At 52.5% G+C, this 14,066-nt stretch overlaps 1 protein-coding gene across 3 annotated transcripts in view; it reads left to right on the top strand.

Annotated features, from left to right (window-relative positions):
• Positions 1 to 13: 13 nt before the first annotated feature.
• The window catches only part of DUOX1 (dual oxidase 1), a 32,811-nt gene continuing 18,758 nt past the window's right edge, over positions 14 to 14,066 (top strand). The window contains exons 1-16 of one of the 3 annotated variants that reach the window (XM_010809336.3): positions 14 to 99; positions 1,803 to 1,911; positions 3,995 to 4,078; positions 4,274 to 4,438; positions 5,178 to 5,365; positions 5,521 to 5,722; positions 5,827 to 5,993; positions 6,356 to 6,416; positions 6,539 to 6,635; positions 8,255 to 8,345; positions 9,319 to 9,421; positions 9,683 to 9,855; positions 11,422 to 11,597; positions 11,808 to 11,926; positions 12,744 to 12,881; positions 13,554 to 13,667. In XM_010809336.3, coding sequence (XP_010807638.1) covers positions 1,854 to 1,911; positions 3,995 to 4,078; positions 4,274 to 4,438; positions 5,178 to 5,365; positions 5,521 to 5,722; positions 5,827 to 5,993; positions 6,356 to 6,416; positions 6,539 to 6,635; positions 8,255 to 8,345; positions 9,319 to 9,421; positions 9,683 to 9,855; positions 11,422 to 11,597; positions 11,808 to 11,926; positions 12,744 to 12,881; positions 13,554 to 13,667 — 1,936 coding nt within the window. In that variant the 5' untranslated portion in view covers positions 14 to 99; positions 1,803 to 1,853. Of the gene's footprint in view, positions 100 to 1,802; positions 1,912 to 3,994; positions 4,079 to 4,273; positions 4,439 to 5,177; positions 5,366 to 5,520; positions 5,723 to 5,826; positions 5,994 to 6,355; positions 6,417 to 6,538; positions 6,636 to 8,254; positions 8,346 to 9,318; positions 9,422 to 9,682; positions 9,856 to 11,421; positions 11,598 to 11,807; positions 11,927 to 12,743; positions 12,882 to 13,553; positions 13,668 to 14,066 lie in introns of those variants that run through there. The other 2 variants (XM_024997405.2, NM_001205674.1) reach the window with 2 other exon arrangements.

The raw sequence follows: 14,066 nt of genomic DNA, 5'->3' as shown, positions 1-14,066 counted from the left end.
GAGGGAGAAGGCGCCGGACTCAGCGCGCGTCGCCGGCCCAGCAGCGAGCCCGGCGGGAGCCAAGCAGCAGTCAGCGCTCGAGAGACGCCGCGGCCGCAGGTCAGACCCAGGAGGGCTCGCGCGTGCACGGGAGCTCAGGGGAAGGTGACTGCGGTGACACCGCCACACTTTTCTGAGGGAAGGGGAATTTCAGCTTTGGCGCCGCTGCGCCTCCATTCTTAACCCGAGGCTAAAATGAGCCTGTGAAGACCTGTCCTCCACGGCTTGCAGAGACTGGGTTTTTCGGGAAATGGGAATGTTGGGTGGCCTAGTTCGCTTGGACGGAGGGGCTGTCTTTGGAGCGCCTCTTGGTGCCACTGCATCATGTCAGGGAGGGAACTTTGGGCTTTTTGAGTCCAGGCTTTCCCCTTTCGCCCACCCTTGGGACCAAGATGGAGTACCTATGGCCTTGACTCATCTTTCCCCTACCCCAGGGAACTCACCACTCTGGTACTTTGGGTCTGAAAAGCAGCCATGTGGGGAAAGAACTAGGCACCTGTGTTCTTCCCAGGTTCTACCACTGCCTGGGGCTTCACTGCCCTGTCATAAGGCTCTGCTTTCCTTTCAAGATTGTTGGGAAGTAAGTGGTTGTGGCTACCCACCCAGAAGGAGTGGTAATGAAGCATGTCCACTTTGCCCTTCAGGTGTTTCCCTAGCTTGGCCTGAAAGCTCACTGCATGCTTTTGGTACACTGGTGACTGAGGGAAAGGGACAAGACATCCTAGATCAGGGAAGGGGCACTGTGGCCACTTCAGCGGGTCCAGCCTTTTGGCTTTAACTATGCAAAGCCCTTCACTGGGGGGTGGAGAGAGTGGCATGCTGAGCTTTTGAATTATGACTGGGCCTAGGTTGTTTTTGTTTGTTTGTTTAATCTCCAGATTGCCTTTAGGAGGTCTTCACTAGCCTTGCACTTCTCAAGGGACTCAGTAGCCTGAGTCCCCTGCTGCCTCAGTTTCCCCATCATTCCCGGGTGATGTGCTGGCCTGAGAGAGAGAGAGAGAGCAGCACCAAACACACGAGCACCTGGGGCTACATCCCTTCTGAGTCTGCTAAGAGAAGCCAAGCTCCAGCCTACCCTCTCTATATCATATCTACATAACACTTGTCAATTTTCTTGCCTTGAATTCTACTTCATTCTCACATTTGATTTTAGTAACCAGGCTAGGAGGTAGACAGTTTAGGCTTGTATATTCTCATAGCCAGAAGAGGAAACCAAGGTCCAGAGCAGATAAGTGACCTGCCTAAGATCACACTACTGGACTGGCCACTGCACAGCATCCTGGCCTCTACCCAGTGTTCTGGCCGACAAGCAAGACTGTGTCCAGGGAACACATATTGTGGAAAGACGAGTCAAAGCAAGTTTTCCCAGGACTTCCCAGGTGGTCCAGTGGTTAAGACTCTGCACTTTCACTGCAAGGGACATCAGTTCAATCCCTGGTCAGGAAGCTAGAATTCTGAGAGCTGCATGGCATGGATAAAAAAAAAAAAAAAAAGGCAAGGTTTCCAATTAATTTTAGAAAGTAAAGTTCAGGAAGGCAGAGGTTTCTGTCTGCTGTATCACTTAATCTCCAGTGCCTAGGTCAGTGCCCACCATGTAGTGGGTGCTTTTCACATGTTCATTGAATGAATAAAAGATTCTTGGAAGAGAGTGAGTCCCCTGGCCTTGGCCCACGCCCATGCCTTGATTTCCAGGGGCTTCCAGAGACCCTGATTCTCCTGAACTGCTGGAGCTTATTTTCTCCATCTCTTGTCTTTTTTTCTAGGGTTTCTGTTTTAGGGTGTTCTAACACCTGAGCCTTATTAACATTTTCATCATGAGCTTCCACTTTGCTCTGGTATGGACACTCCTGGTTGGACCATGGATGCCCATGGGTGAGTATAGACTAGAGAAGCGTGGCTAGGAGCAGAGGAACCCAGGATTCTCCAGGATCCTCCAAGGACAGAAGCTGTGTCATTTTCAAGCTGTGTCACTTTGTATCCCTAGTCCCTAGCTAACACAGCACCCTGCACATGGTGAGTGCTCATTTCAAGCCTCTTGATTAGATGAATGGTAATGAAATGAAAAATTTCCCCAAATACACAGAACTAGAGAGCCTTCAATTGTGTCAGTACTTCCTGTTGTATTCCTTACAATCTGGGGGCCCTTTCTCTCTCCTCTATCTTCTCTTGTTTTTCATAAAGTCACCTCATAGAGGAAATGACTGATTAGACACACAAAACAAAAAAGAATCTTGGATTCAGATTGGACCCAAAGCTGAGGCGAAGTCACCAGTGTCTTAAAACAATATGATAAAAACAAAACCCATTAAGATCTGGGAGTTCCTTGGTGGCCTAGTGGTTAGGATTCCTGGCTTTCACTGCCATGGCCTGGATTCAGTCCCTGGTCAGGAAATTGAGATCCTGCAAGTTTTGGTGTGCAGCCAAAAAAAAAAAAAAAAAAAGACACCAGCCCAATAAGTTCCATAAGAGTTTCATCTTGTTACTTCAGCTTTGGACTGCCGCTTACTAGAATCTGAGGCCATTCTCTGTAGTCTGGGTCTCTGCAGAGAAAAGTGGCCTTAAGGTGCCACAAATCAGGTGTAAAAGATCAAGTCCCTGATCATCAGGGGTAGGAGATGCAAGAAGAGAAAGCAGAGAAAGTCTGTGGAATGATGGGTCTTGGCTGGAGGCCATAGGATGGTGAAACAGCCCCTGCAGCTTCTGCCTTGCCAAAGCTGCTCACAGTCCCATTCTTCCCAGTCCTCTCCTTCCCTGGGCCTTGCATTTTCCATTTTTTCCTCCAGCTCTTGCCTCTTATTCCCAGAGGCATTCTCCCTCATGCCCTACCCAAGAGGTGGCCTCCTTGTTCTGCCATTGGCTCATCATATTTTAGAAATCACATGTGTATGGCCGCCCTAATTCCTGCTCCAAGTCCTGGATCCTTAGTTGAATTCTTTGCTCAAACATCACAGCCTGAGTCATCTTCCGTCTCAGATCCCCTGCTGAGTTTATGGGTATAAGTGTGCTGATGTGCAAGCTCTAAGGTCTTGGGGCAGAAAGATAGCTCTGAGATCCTGTCCTTGGTCTGAGTGGAACGACAGTCTCTCTGGCTGATGAGAGTCCTTTTCTTTGCTCTCTTCTCTGAGGTGAGCAGAGAGGGAGCCTAAGCCCTGTAACCTCCTAGTCTAAAGAAAGGAATCTGGCTGGTCATCTGATCTACTGACCAGAAGCATCCTTGCTCCACATCTACACTCTTCCTTCTGCCCGCATTGCCTGAGTTCTTCCCTCAACAGCTGAGTGCTTCCTCCTAGATCCTAGTTTTTGGAGAATAAAATAGAATCAGTAGGAGGAATTATGTGGGGAACATAATGCCCCAGAAGAGGAGGCAACAAGGTTATCCACACGACCAGTCAGTCCCTGATCCCACCCAAGAAACTGGGAAAAAGACCTGAGTAGCAACAGGCCCCAAAGCCTCAGCCCCATGGCTCATACCCTTGCTCTGAGCTCTGCTCAACGGGACAGGGCCAAGCCCCTCTCCATTCTGCCCCTGTCCACAGGTGAGTCAGAATGACGTTCTTCCCTGGGTGGAAGAGTGGCTGACTCTTGCACTGTGTGATGTTTTAGGGCTGGGAAGAGTTTCTGTCCCCAGGGAGCTGAGGTGTGAGGGCAGTAGAAGATTCCTGCCTCCCTTGCCCCATCGCCACCCTCCTCTTCCTCTCTGAGGCCATTTATCAGTAGATACCAGTTACACAACTTTAGTGCTCCCTGCCATATTTTCCCACTGAACAGCTTAAAGATTGGGCTTGAATTTGGACATCACTTTCCCCTGGGTGATCTCCCTCTGTACCCTTCCTTCTGCACTGTGCTGGGTGTCCACTTTCTGCTGCTCCAAGTGCCAGGCCCCCTGGACCCATACCCAGCCTGTCCTCTCGTGCACTGACTTGCTCAGCTGCCCCTTCCCTCTGTTCTCACACAGGATCTCAGAACTCCATTTCATGGGAGGTACAGCGATTTGATGGGTGGTACAACAACCTCATGGAGCACAGATGGGGCAGCAAAGGTAGGTGAGAGCCAAATGGAGACCAGAGCTGCAGGGTCAGGATAGTAGTCATCACTAAGGGGCAAGGGCTGGCTGGTACCCAGAAAAGCTCCTTCATTCCTAAGATTTTCGAATCTGTGGTTTGGAGAGGAGCCTGGGAGAAGGGCCCAGGAGCCCCCTGAGAATTCATCCTTATGTCTCCCTCTCCTCCACTAGGCTCTCGGCTACAGCGTCTGGTCCCAGCCAGCTATGCAGATGGCGTGTACCAGCCCCTGGGAGAGCCTCACCTGCCCAACCCCCGGGCCCTGAGCAACACTGCCATGAGGGGCCCTGCAGGGCTGGCCTCGCTGCAAAACCGCACAGTGCTGGGGGTCTTCTTCGGTGAGGGCCTCAACCTCTGGGGAAGGGAGGTCTGTGGGGTCAGCTGGACACCTCTGTGTCATTAGGGAGTGACAGAGAGAAGTGACGGAGGGTCTGAGAGAGGGGTGTGAGAGATGGAAGAGGAGTCAATGGGGTGGTGGGGTAGGCGTGGGAGCAGGGGGAGAAGAGAGAGGCATAAATCTGCACCACCTTAAGCTGTTGATAGGAGTGGGAAGAGAGGACCATGGGCATAATCCTGAAGGGCTCATGGTGGGACTCTGTTCTCACTCTGCCCCTGTGGCTCCTAGGACAGCTTCAGGGCAGGGTGCTGATTCTGGTACGAAGGCTGAGGATGGGGGTGCTAGGTGGACCTGACCCCACTGACTGGGGGTTGTTGGCTCTGAGCAGGAACGCTCAGCTCCTGTCGGGCATCCCTGGGGCCCATACTTGCTTTCCAGTGTGCAGCATCCCACTGAGGCTGGCAGGCCCTCTGGGCAGGCTGCTTCCAGCTGCATGTCACAGCCAGTGCTGCCAGCCCTGCTGCCTAGGCACACTCAACGGGCACCTCCCAGCTACCAAGGAGAAGCCCAAACTTGACAATGAAAACAGTTTGGACAAAGGGTTGGTAAGGGGTGGGGAGGTCAAGGCTTAGACTTGCCCGTAATGGCTTCTGAGTGTTTTAAAGCTTGAAGGGAAGGTCTACATACACGGCTCAGGGGCCCTCTGCTGGCCCTACCAAGCCCTCCCCAATTGCTGGCAGGCTACCACGTGTTATCGGACCTCGTCAGCGTGGAAAAGTCTGGCTGCCCAGCCGAGTTCCTTAACATCCACATCCCGCCCGGAGACCCCGTGTTCGACCGCGACCACAGCGGGGACGTGGTCCTGCCCTTCCAGAGGAGTCGCTGGGACCCCGAGACCGGACAGAGCCCCAGCAACCCCCGGGACCTGGTGAGCGCGGCAGGCGGGGGTGGAGGGCTGGCGGGACCCGAGGCAGCCGCGGAGAGGATCCCATCCCGCCGCACCCACGACAGCCGCGGGCCCTCACCCCTCCCGGACCCGCCTGGCCGCCCGACCCCCGGCTCAGCCTCCCGCCGTCCCCGCAGACCAACGAGGTGACCGGCTGGCTGGACGGCAGCGCCATCTATGGCTCCTCGCACTCCTGGAGCGACGAGCTGCGGAGCTTCTCCGGGGGGCAGCTGGCGTCGGGGCCCGACCCCGCCTTCCCGCGGGCCGCGCAGGCCCCGCTGCTCATGTGGATGCCGCCAGATCCCACCACTGGCCGCCGCGGGCCGCGGGGGCTATACGGTGAGGCGGCGGGGGCCGGGCGGGGCGCGGTCGAGGGACGGCGAGGGGTGCCCCGCGGTCCAGCCCGCGCTCATCTCCTCCCTGCTTTCCCGCGGCGCGTGCAGCCTTCGGGGCCGAGCGAGGGAACCGCGAGCCCTTCCTGCAGGCTCTGGGTCTGCTCTGGTTCCGCTATCACAACCTGTGGGCGCAGAAGCTGGCCCGGCGGTACCCGCTCTGGGGGGACGAGGAGCTGTTCCAGCACGCGCGCAAGAGGGTCATCGCCACCTACCAGGTGGGTTCCCCACGGCCTGGTCCCCGGGAGACTCCAGAGCCCTCCCCTGGACGACCCCGCCAGAAACCACCCTCCCCTGCCCAGAGAGCTGCCATCTAGGAAAAGCCCCTGAGGGTGATAAGCAGGCAAAGCGCTCCTCACGCAGGAGGTTTTCTGATTATTATTTCGCAGCCCGCTCCTCACCCACCTGCCCTGGTTGCTTGTGGGGAACAGGAACCTCCGCACCTCTCCTGTCTGAGAGTGTCTCCTGTGACTGTCCCTGCCTGGTCCTCGTCTCCCTCCTAAGCCTTCCTTGAGCTCAGATCCCTCGTGGCCTGGCTGCTCCAGCGCTGGCCTCCCCTTTCCCCTCTCTTGACCCTCAGAACATCGCCATGTATGAGTGGCTGCCCAGCTTCCTGCGGAAAATGCCCCCTGAATATGCAGGTGAGGGGATGGGGAGGGAGGAAGGGAGAGCTTGCTGGAACTTTTTTTGGTGGGGGCGGGGGGAAGTTGGGTGATTTAAGGGCTAAATCTTACCAATCCTATTTCCTCTTCGCTCCGGCCAGGATACCGCCCTTTCCTGGACCCCAGCATCTCCCCGGAGTTCCTGGCTGCCTCTGAGCAGTTCTTCTCCACCATGGTGCCCCCTGGCGTCTACATGAGGTGAGAGAGGGGCTCAGGTGTTTGTGTGTGGAGGGGTGGGCATACATATTCAGAAAAATCTGCCCTCAGGACAGGCTTACCAATCTGAAGTATGCCCATTCCCCAGAGAACAGTGACTAGGGAAGGAAAGAAGGACAACAATTGTTTTAAAAAACACATTACTGTGTGTGTGTTTAATATTTATTTATTTGTTTGGCCGAGCCAGGTCTTAATTGCGGCAGGTGGGATCTTCAGTCTTCATTGCGGCATACAGGATATTTTAGTTGCAGCGCGTGGGATCTAGTTCCCAGACCAGAGCTCAAACCCGAGCCGCCTGCATTATGAGCGCAGAGTCTTAGCCACTGGACCACCAGGGAAGTCCCCTTCAGCGGTTTTTAAGCACCTTAATGTCCACTTTTTTTGCCACCGGTGTAGATATTAATCCCCCCAATTAAAGACCAGTTAATTGAGGTTCAGAGGGTGAATCACAAAGCCCCCAGGTCTGCACCTCAGGTGTTGACACTACATGGGGACATTTTTAGCTATAAGAACAGAACATGGGGCTTATAAGCCTTTGGAGGGCATTACAATAAAAACGTGTGAGGCTGAACGAAAGTGTTGGCTCCAAAATAATGAGAGGGAAACTTTAAAAACATACATATTAAGTTAAAAGTATATAAAACAAAGCATGGCAGTCTATTTTTTTTCCCAGCTGCATTATAATTGAAAACACTCATGGATTAGATTTTTTTACTCTAGAACAATTTCTGGATATGGCTGATGATGGCTAAGAAATTGTAGTACTTGAGTTATCCATAGACAAGTAATTTCAAAAAAATGATTAATAATCCCTTTTATATGTTTTAATTTACATACATAAATATACATATATATATATAAAGAATGTTGCCCACCATCCAGTTCCACAAGGAACCACTTGTGGAATTAACCACTGCAGCTATCTTCCAACAATATACCCTGAAAAAGAATTTGGGACAAAAAAAAGGATAAGGCACTCTGTGCTTTGGAAAAACAGACTCCTTAGATAGCTAGAGATATCTCAGAAAAAAAATTTTTAATGAACCCATATTCTTTTATCTCCCAACACATAGAAAAACACAAAAACCATTAACCAAGGTACTGATCCTCATGACTAGCAGTAACCTTCTACAGAGACGAGTGTTTGCACCCATTCTCTAGCCAAAATCGTATATATACACTAGCTTCTCTCCCAACCTTTTTGGAGCAGTCCTCTCAGAGCTACTCAGAGACTGTTTCCTGGACTATAGTCCTCAGTAAGTTCCCTGAATAAAACTGGAACTCACAACTCTTATGTTCATTTTTTTTCTGTTGACAGTTTATCTATAACTGTATCTATATCCATATCCATATTTTTATCTGTCAAGAGAGAGTGAGAGGGAATGAAACATGGCAAAATATGGGATACAGTTTTAGAAATTTGGTCTAATGTGGAGAGAGGGAACTTCCAAAAATCAGATTGTTCAGGACCTGACCACACACCACCTTAGGGAATCAATGACCTGGATCCTTGGCTCTAGCTTTGGAGACCAGAGCTGATGCCTGCCTGACATTAGGACTTCATAGCCTCAGTCACTACTAACCTGCTTCTTTCATTTCAGAAATGCCAGCTGCCACTTCCAGGGGGTCATCAATAGGAACTCAAGTGTCTCCAGAGCTCTCCGGGTCTGCAACAGCTACTGGAGCCGAGAGGTCAGGATTGAGGTTGTGTGTGTGTGTGTGAGGGTGTGTGGTAAAGGTGGGCAGTGGACTGAGGCAGCCAGCTGGGATGGGCTGGGGTGGAGGAGGCAGCCCAGGGCACCTCAGCCTTCTCCCCTACCAATGTCTGAGATGATCAGGTAGCTGTGCACATCAAACGTCAGTCCTCCTCCCCACCTCAGGGCAGTGTGAGGCACGGGGGTGGGGGCTGTGCAGATGCGGTCTACATGTATCACTTCTTCCTAGGTTTTCCTTCCCCTCTGTAGGCACTGGAGTACCCCAGCCATCCCTTCCCCCAAGGAAACTTCCCGGTTAGACACACCTGGGCAGCGTGTGAATGTGTATGTGTGAGGAGGGCAAGGTGGAGGGAGGAATTCTGAGAGATTAGCAGGAATCATCTGTCCAGGCCACTAGGGGTAAGGAGCATTAACCATTCGTTTAAAGCAACATCAGATACTCCATGTAGTATGTTCATAGAGGGTAGGTAAGAGGAAAGAGGGGAGAGGAAAGCAGAGTCATAGATCTGGGCTGAAAGAGACGTCAGTGTCCTGCTAATACCTTTGTATTATTTTACTTATTTTATTTTATTAATAAGGCCCTTTTATTAAGGGCAGGACACTGAGTTCAGAGAGGTCCTGTCACACAACTGGCTGCTAACAGAGCAAGGGTCAAGACGTAGACCTAGTGCCTTTGGCAACTGTACCATCAAGTTTCCTAAGACAGAAGTAAAGTTTTAGGTCCCTTGTGCTTGTGGAGACCTGTGTCCTAGCAGCATGCGCTCTGGATGGATGGGGACATTGTTCATCCTGAGTAGGGGATCAAGCTGTAGAGGAGGAATGACTCTCCAGTTTGGGAGCAAACAGCAGGACTGGGTGGGCCCAGGACCCAAAGTGTGGGGTTGAGGGAGCCTGACTGCCCAACATCTGGCCCCTTTAGCCACACCTCTCCCCTCTCCCCACCCCTAAAGCACCCCAACCTACAAAGAGCTGAAGATGTGGATGCGCTACTGCTGGGCATGGCCTCCCAGATCGCTGAGCGAGAGGACCATGTGGTGGTGGAGGACGTGCGAGGTGAGGCTGAGGCTGTCCCTGTAGGCTATGCAGCCCTGGCCCCTGGGAAAAAGTTCAGTGGGAGCTCCAGAACCAGGCAGGGAGGCATGCTGGGTTGGGGGGACGGGGTGTGGGAAACCTGCACTCTCTCATTGCTGACGGAGCTTCTGACCTGCAGACCACAGCTCCCTCTGTATGGGTATGGCTGGGGTCCCAGGGCTGGTGGGAACCTGGACATGAGGTCCAGGAGCTCCCTCAGACTCTTTGGTATCTCATCCCCAGATTTCTGGCCTGGGCCACTGAAGTTTTCCCGCACAGACCACCTGGCCAGTTGCCTGCTCAGGGGCCGAGATCTGGGCCTGCCCTCTTACACCAAGGCCAGGGCAACCTTGGGCCTGCCTCCAGTTACCAGATGGCAGGACATCAACCCAGCCCTCTCCCGGAGTGATGGCACTGTGAGGAGGGGTTGGGCCCCTGCTGGTGGGGCCAGGTGGGGGGAGGTCCAGGGCACGCTGAGTTGAGACATGGAAGACAGACAGCAAGATACAGGCTCCAGAGACAAGCACCTGGTGAGAGGGGCAGAGCTCACCCAGGTCGCTTTTCCCAGAATCACACACCAGGATGGAAGTTACCAGACCAGCAGGATCAGTTTTAGACTCTGTGATTGTGCAGATCCAGCAAATGTTTAGAGAGCATCTGTTGCACTTGATAGGGTTCATCTCATTTACTCTTCCCAACAACTCCCTGAATGAGCTTAGCAGGTCCTTAATTCAGAAACAAACTGTACTTTCATATGCCAATATTCAAGCTGCTTTTGGAGAGTCAGCTGTCACACTCTGAGCTATGACCTGGGCAAATGGCGTGGCCTGCCAGCCAGCAGACCAGTTCTGGCTGCCTTACCTTTTGGGCACAGCATTGCTTCTACAGTTGTACTCGGTCACCTCAGTTGTGTCTGACTCTTTGCAACCCCATGGACCGTAGCCAGTCAGGCTCCTCTGTCCATGCGGTTTTTCCAACAAGAATACTGGAGTGGGTTTCCATATCTCTTCCAGGGGATCTTCCTGATCCAGAGATTGAATCCTCATCTCCTGCCTCTCCTGCATTGAAAGTGGATTCTTTACCTCTGAGCCACTGGGGAAGCTAGCAGTAAATAATTATTTTATTGTTTTTGCCCTCACTATTTTATAAAATTATTGGAAAGTGGAGAATTGAAAGCTTATAAAGAAGTGATATGTCCATAAGGCTTGAAACCTTTATAAAATCAACATGTAGATAGGAATCACCAGCTATGCCAAAGGCAGCAAATCCTTAACTTCAGTTGGGCCTCATTGGAATTAAGCTGGTCCAGTGCTCAGATGGTAAAGAATTTGTCTGCAATGCAGGATACCTGGCTTCAATCCCAGGGTTGGGAAGACCCCCCGCCCCCACCCCGGAGGACAGCATGGCAACCCACTCTAGTATTCTTGCCTGGAGAATCCCATGGACGGAGAAGCCTGGCGGGCTACAGTCCATGGGGTCTCAGAGGGTCAGACCCGACTGAGAGACTAAGCACAGCATAGCACACAGTGCTTATTTACATTGTGGAGAAAAGAACTACAGTAAAAGTCAGGTGGACAACACTGTTCATATACTGTCTCTAAAAGGCAATGGATATGAAGGGATTCGATTTTCCAAACTTTTTTTTTAACCTGTAAAGATTAGAAGCTTTTTCTGACTCATCATTCAACCATTCAACTTTCGTGCTGATTTTGACCCTTCAACTGTCATACCTTTTCAAGAACAAGTCACCTAGGGGACTGCCTGCCTGTTTTAACTTGATAAAATAAGCAGCTGAGTCTGTGAGAGAATTCTCAAAAATGAGTCAACTTATAGAAAGCATTCAGAGCAGTGCCCAGGGCATAATGAGTGACTTATTGTCACTGTCACTTTTTTATGATGATCCCTGGGGCTGATCTATGGGAGCCAGCTCTTGGCTAGAGGGCAGGTACTCGATCCTTGCACCTCTCCCTTCTTGGCTCCAGGTGCTGGAGGCCACGGCGGCCCTGTACAACCAGGACCTGTCCCGGCTGGAGTTACTCCCCGGGGGGCTCCTGGAGAGCCACGGGGACCCTGGACCCCTCTTCAGCACTATCATCCTTGATCAGTTTGTGCGACTGCGGGATGGTGACCGCTACTGGTTTGAGAACAGCAAGAATGGGTAAGGCCTGCCTGGCTTCCACCTCAGACTCTACCTCAGTCTGGGTCCCAGACCCTTTGCCCGTGAATGGCCCCCATGGGCCCTTGACTCCCAGCTGACCCACCACTCCCACCCCAACATTCTGTTGTCTTTTCCTTCATCTGGGTTCCTGGGCCTAGGGGCCTGCCTCTCTCACCCATCTCAACAGCTCACTACCTCTCCCACTCCCAGGCTGTTCTCTGAAAGAGAGATTGCAGAGATCAGAAACACTTCCCTACGGGATGTCTTAGTAGCTGTCACCAAGGTGGACTCTGGTGCCCTGCAGCCCAGTGTCTTCTTCTGGCATGCTGGTGAGTGGCCTGGGGCGCTTGGTGGGGTTTGGGATCTAGTGCCTCAGCCCTCCTGAGCTGGGGGCTTGCTTCAGGGTGGCTGGGTAGTAGACTCCATGTGGGGAGTGACCCTGATTCTGCCCCTGAAGACTTGGGTTCTGGGGCCCCAGGTGGCCACATACAGCCATGTAGGGTCCCTTCTGCAAAACCCCAGCAGGTACCCAAGCGAGGGTAGTACTGAGATGCAGAAAGACCCGGTGAGGAGGCCAGGTCTCCTCACATTCGGCCAGGATGATTTTAGCATAGTGGGGGCCAAGCTATCCTTTGTTGTTGTTGCATTGCTAAGTTGTGTCAGACTCTTTGCAATCCCATGGAGACTGCAGCACACCAGGCTCCTCTGTCCTTCATTACCTGCTGGAGTTTGCGCAAATTCATGTCCATTCAGTCAGTGATGCCATCCAAGCAACTCATCCTCTGCCACCCCTTTCTCCTTTTGCCTTCAATCTTTCCCAGCATCAGGGTCTTTTCCAATGAGTTGGCTCTTCGCATCAGGTGGCCAAGGATATCCTAATCCCACTGCAGTGATGAGGAAAGGGCTCTATGTGTGTGTGGGTGTGTATTATGTGCGTGTGGGGGAGAGACAGGTTGAGGTTCATTTTTTTATCCCACATGTTACCCAAGTAGGCAGATGCCACATTCTTGGTACAATGGCAGGGGTAAGAAGCCCCCTCTCCTCTGCTCCCCAGAACTCTTTCTGCCACCCTACCTTCCTCAGTGATCCTGTCCCAGAGCTTGTGGCCCAGCACGCCCAGGCCTGTACATTCCTCTGTCTCCCCAGGAGACCCCTGCCCACAGCCAGGACAGCTCAGCACCAAAGGCCTGCCAGCCTGTGCTCCCCCCATCATGCGGGACTATTTTGAAGGCAGTGGATTTGGCTTCGGGGTCACCATCGGGACTTTGTGCTGCTTCCCCTTGGGTAAAAGTGATGGGCAGGGTGGGGCTGGGTGAGAGGTATCAGCTGGGGGTGGGGTCAGCTGCATCTATGACAACCAACCAATACAGAGTACTGTTCCTCCGAGGAGATGAAAACATCAGAGCAGGTGGGATGTGAGAAGTATTAAAGCTACACATAAGTCAGTCCAGAGGGAATTGTCTTCCTGGTCTTCTGGGGTCCCTCGCAGGACCCAGATTGGTTCAGGAGCCATGGGCAACCCACAATCCACAGCAATTTGCAGGAGCCTGGGCATGGAAAACTGTCAGAAGCAAATGCCTGCTTAAGAAGTAGGGCTGGGATGTAGCTGCTGGGGCAACGGCTTGGGACTTAGTCTTTGACTAAGTGTGTGGATTGATCAGCAGCCTGGTAGAGTGGGTCCAGTCTCTGGCACGAGGACCAATTTCTAGCTGGGAAGGGACCCGAGTGGTAGAAGCAGGCAAGCGTAGGCACGCACCTTAGATGCTCCACAAAGCTTCCTGTGGGATGCAGAGCACCTCCCTCCCAGGGCACTTCATAATTTGAGACAACTGAATGGGTAACCTAGGAGGTGAGGACAGCAGGGGTTCTTTCCAAGGAAAGAAACCTGTGAAGGAAGCCACTGATCTCCCCAGACCTCTACCTTCCCCTGAGCATCCTACTGCCTCTGCTTCTCAGTGAGCCTGCTCAGTGCCTGGATCGTTGCCCAGCTCCGGAGGAGAAATTTAAAGAGGCTCCAGGGCCAAGACCGCCAGAGCATCATGTGTGAGAAGCTCATGGGGGGCATAAAAGGTAGGCCTTGGGCTGGCCAGGGTCGGGGAGGGGAGATCATGATTCCAGGCTACAGCCCCTGAATCCCTCAGCAGCCTAGGGCAAAGGTCAGGCCGGGTCAGGCGGGAAGAGTCACTGGGGCATTAGGAGGAGTTGGATCAGGAGTCCTCCATCCTCCTTAGCTCCTCCTGATGGTCCCCCCCAAAAACAGAATGTGATAGACTCACAGGCAGGAGTCACAGGACCCTGCCTACATTTCACAGGCTCATTGTGACTCACAAATTCCCAAAAACTGCTGCTTTGCAGTGTCTCACACTGGAATTTCAGGCAACAAGGAAGTCATTAAAGAAGGTCTAGAGTCACATTCACTGAGGATTGGGATCTTGGTTCCACCCCTATGGGCTATTGGACTTCAGACAA

This window comes from Bos taurus, chromosome 10 (genome assembly GCF_002263795.3).
Source record: "Bos taurus isolate L1 Dominette 01449 registration number 42190680 breed Hereford chromosome 10, ARS-UCD2.0, whole genome shotgun sequence".
Classification (NCBI taxonomy): domain Eukaryota; kingdom Metazoa; phylum Chordata; class Mammalia; order Artiodactyla; family Bovidae; genus Bos; species Bos taurus.
This window is presented reverse-complemented; position numbering and strand designations above follow the sequence as displayed.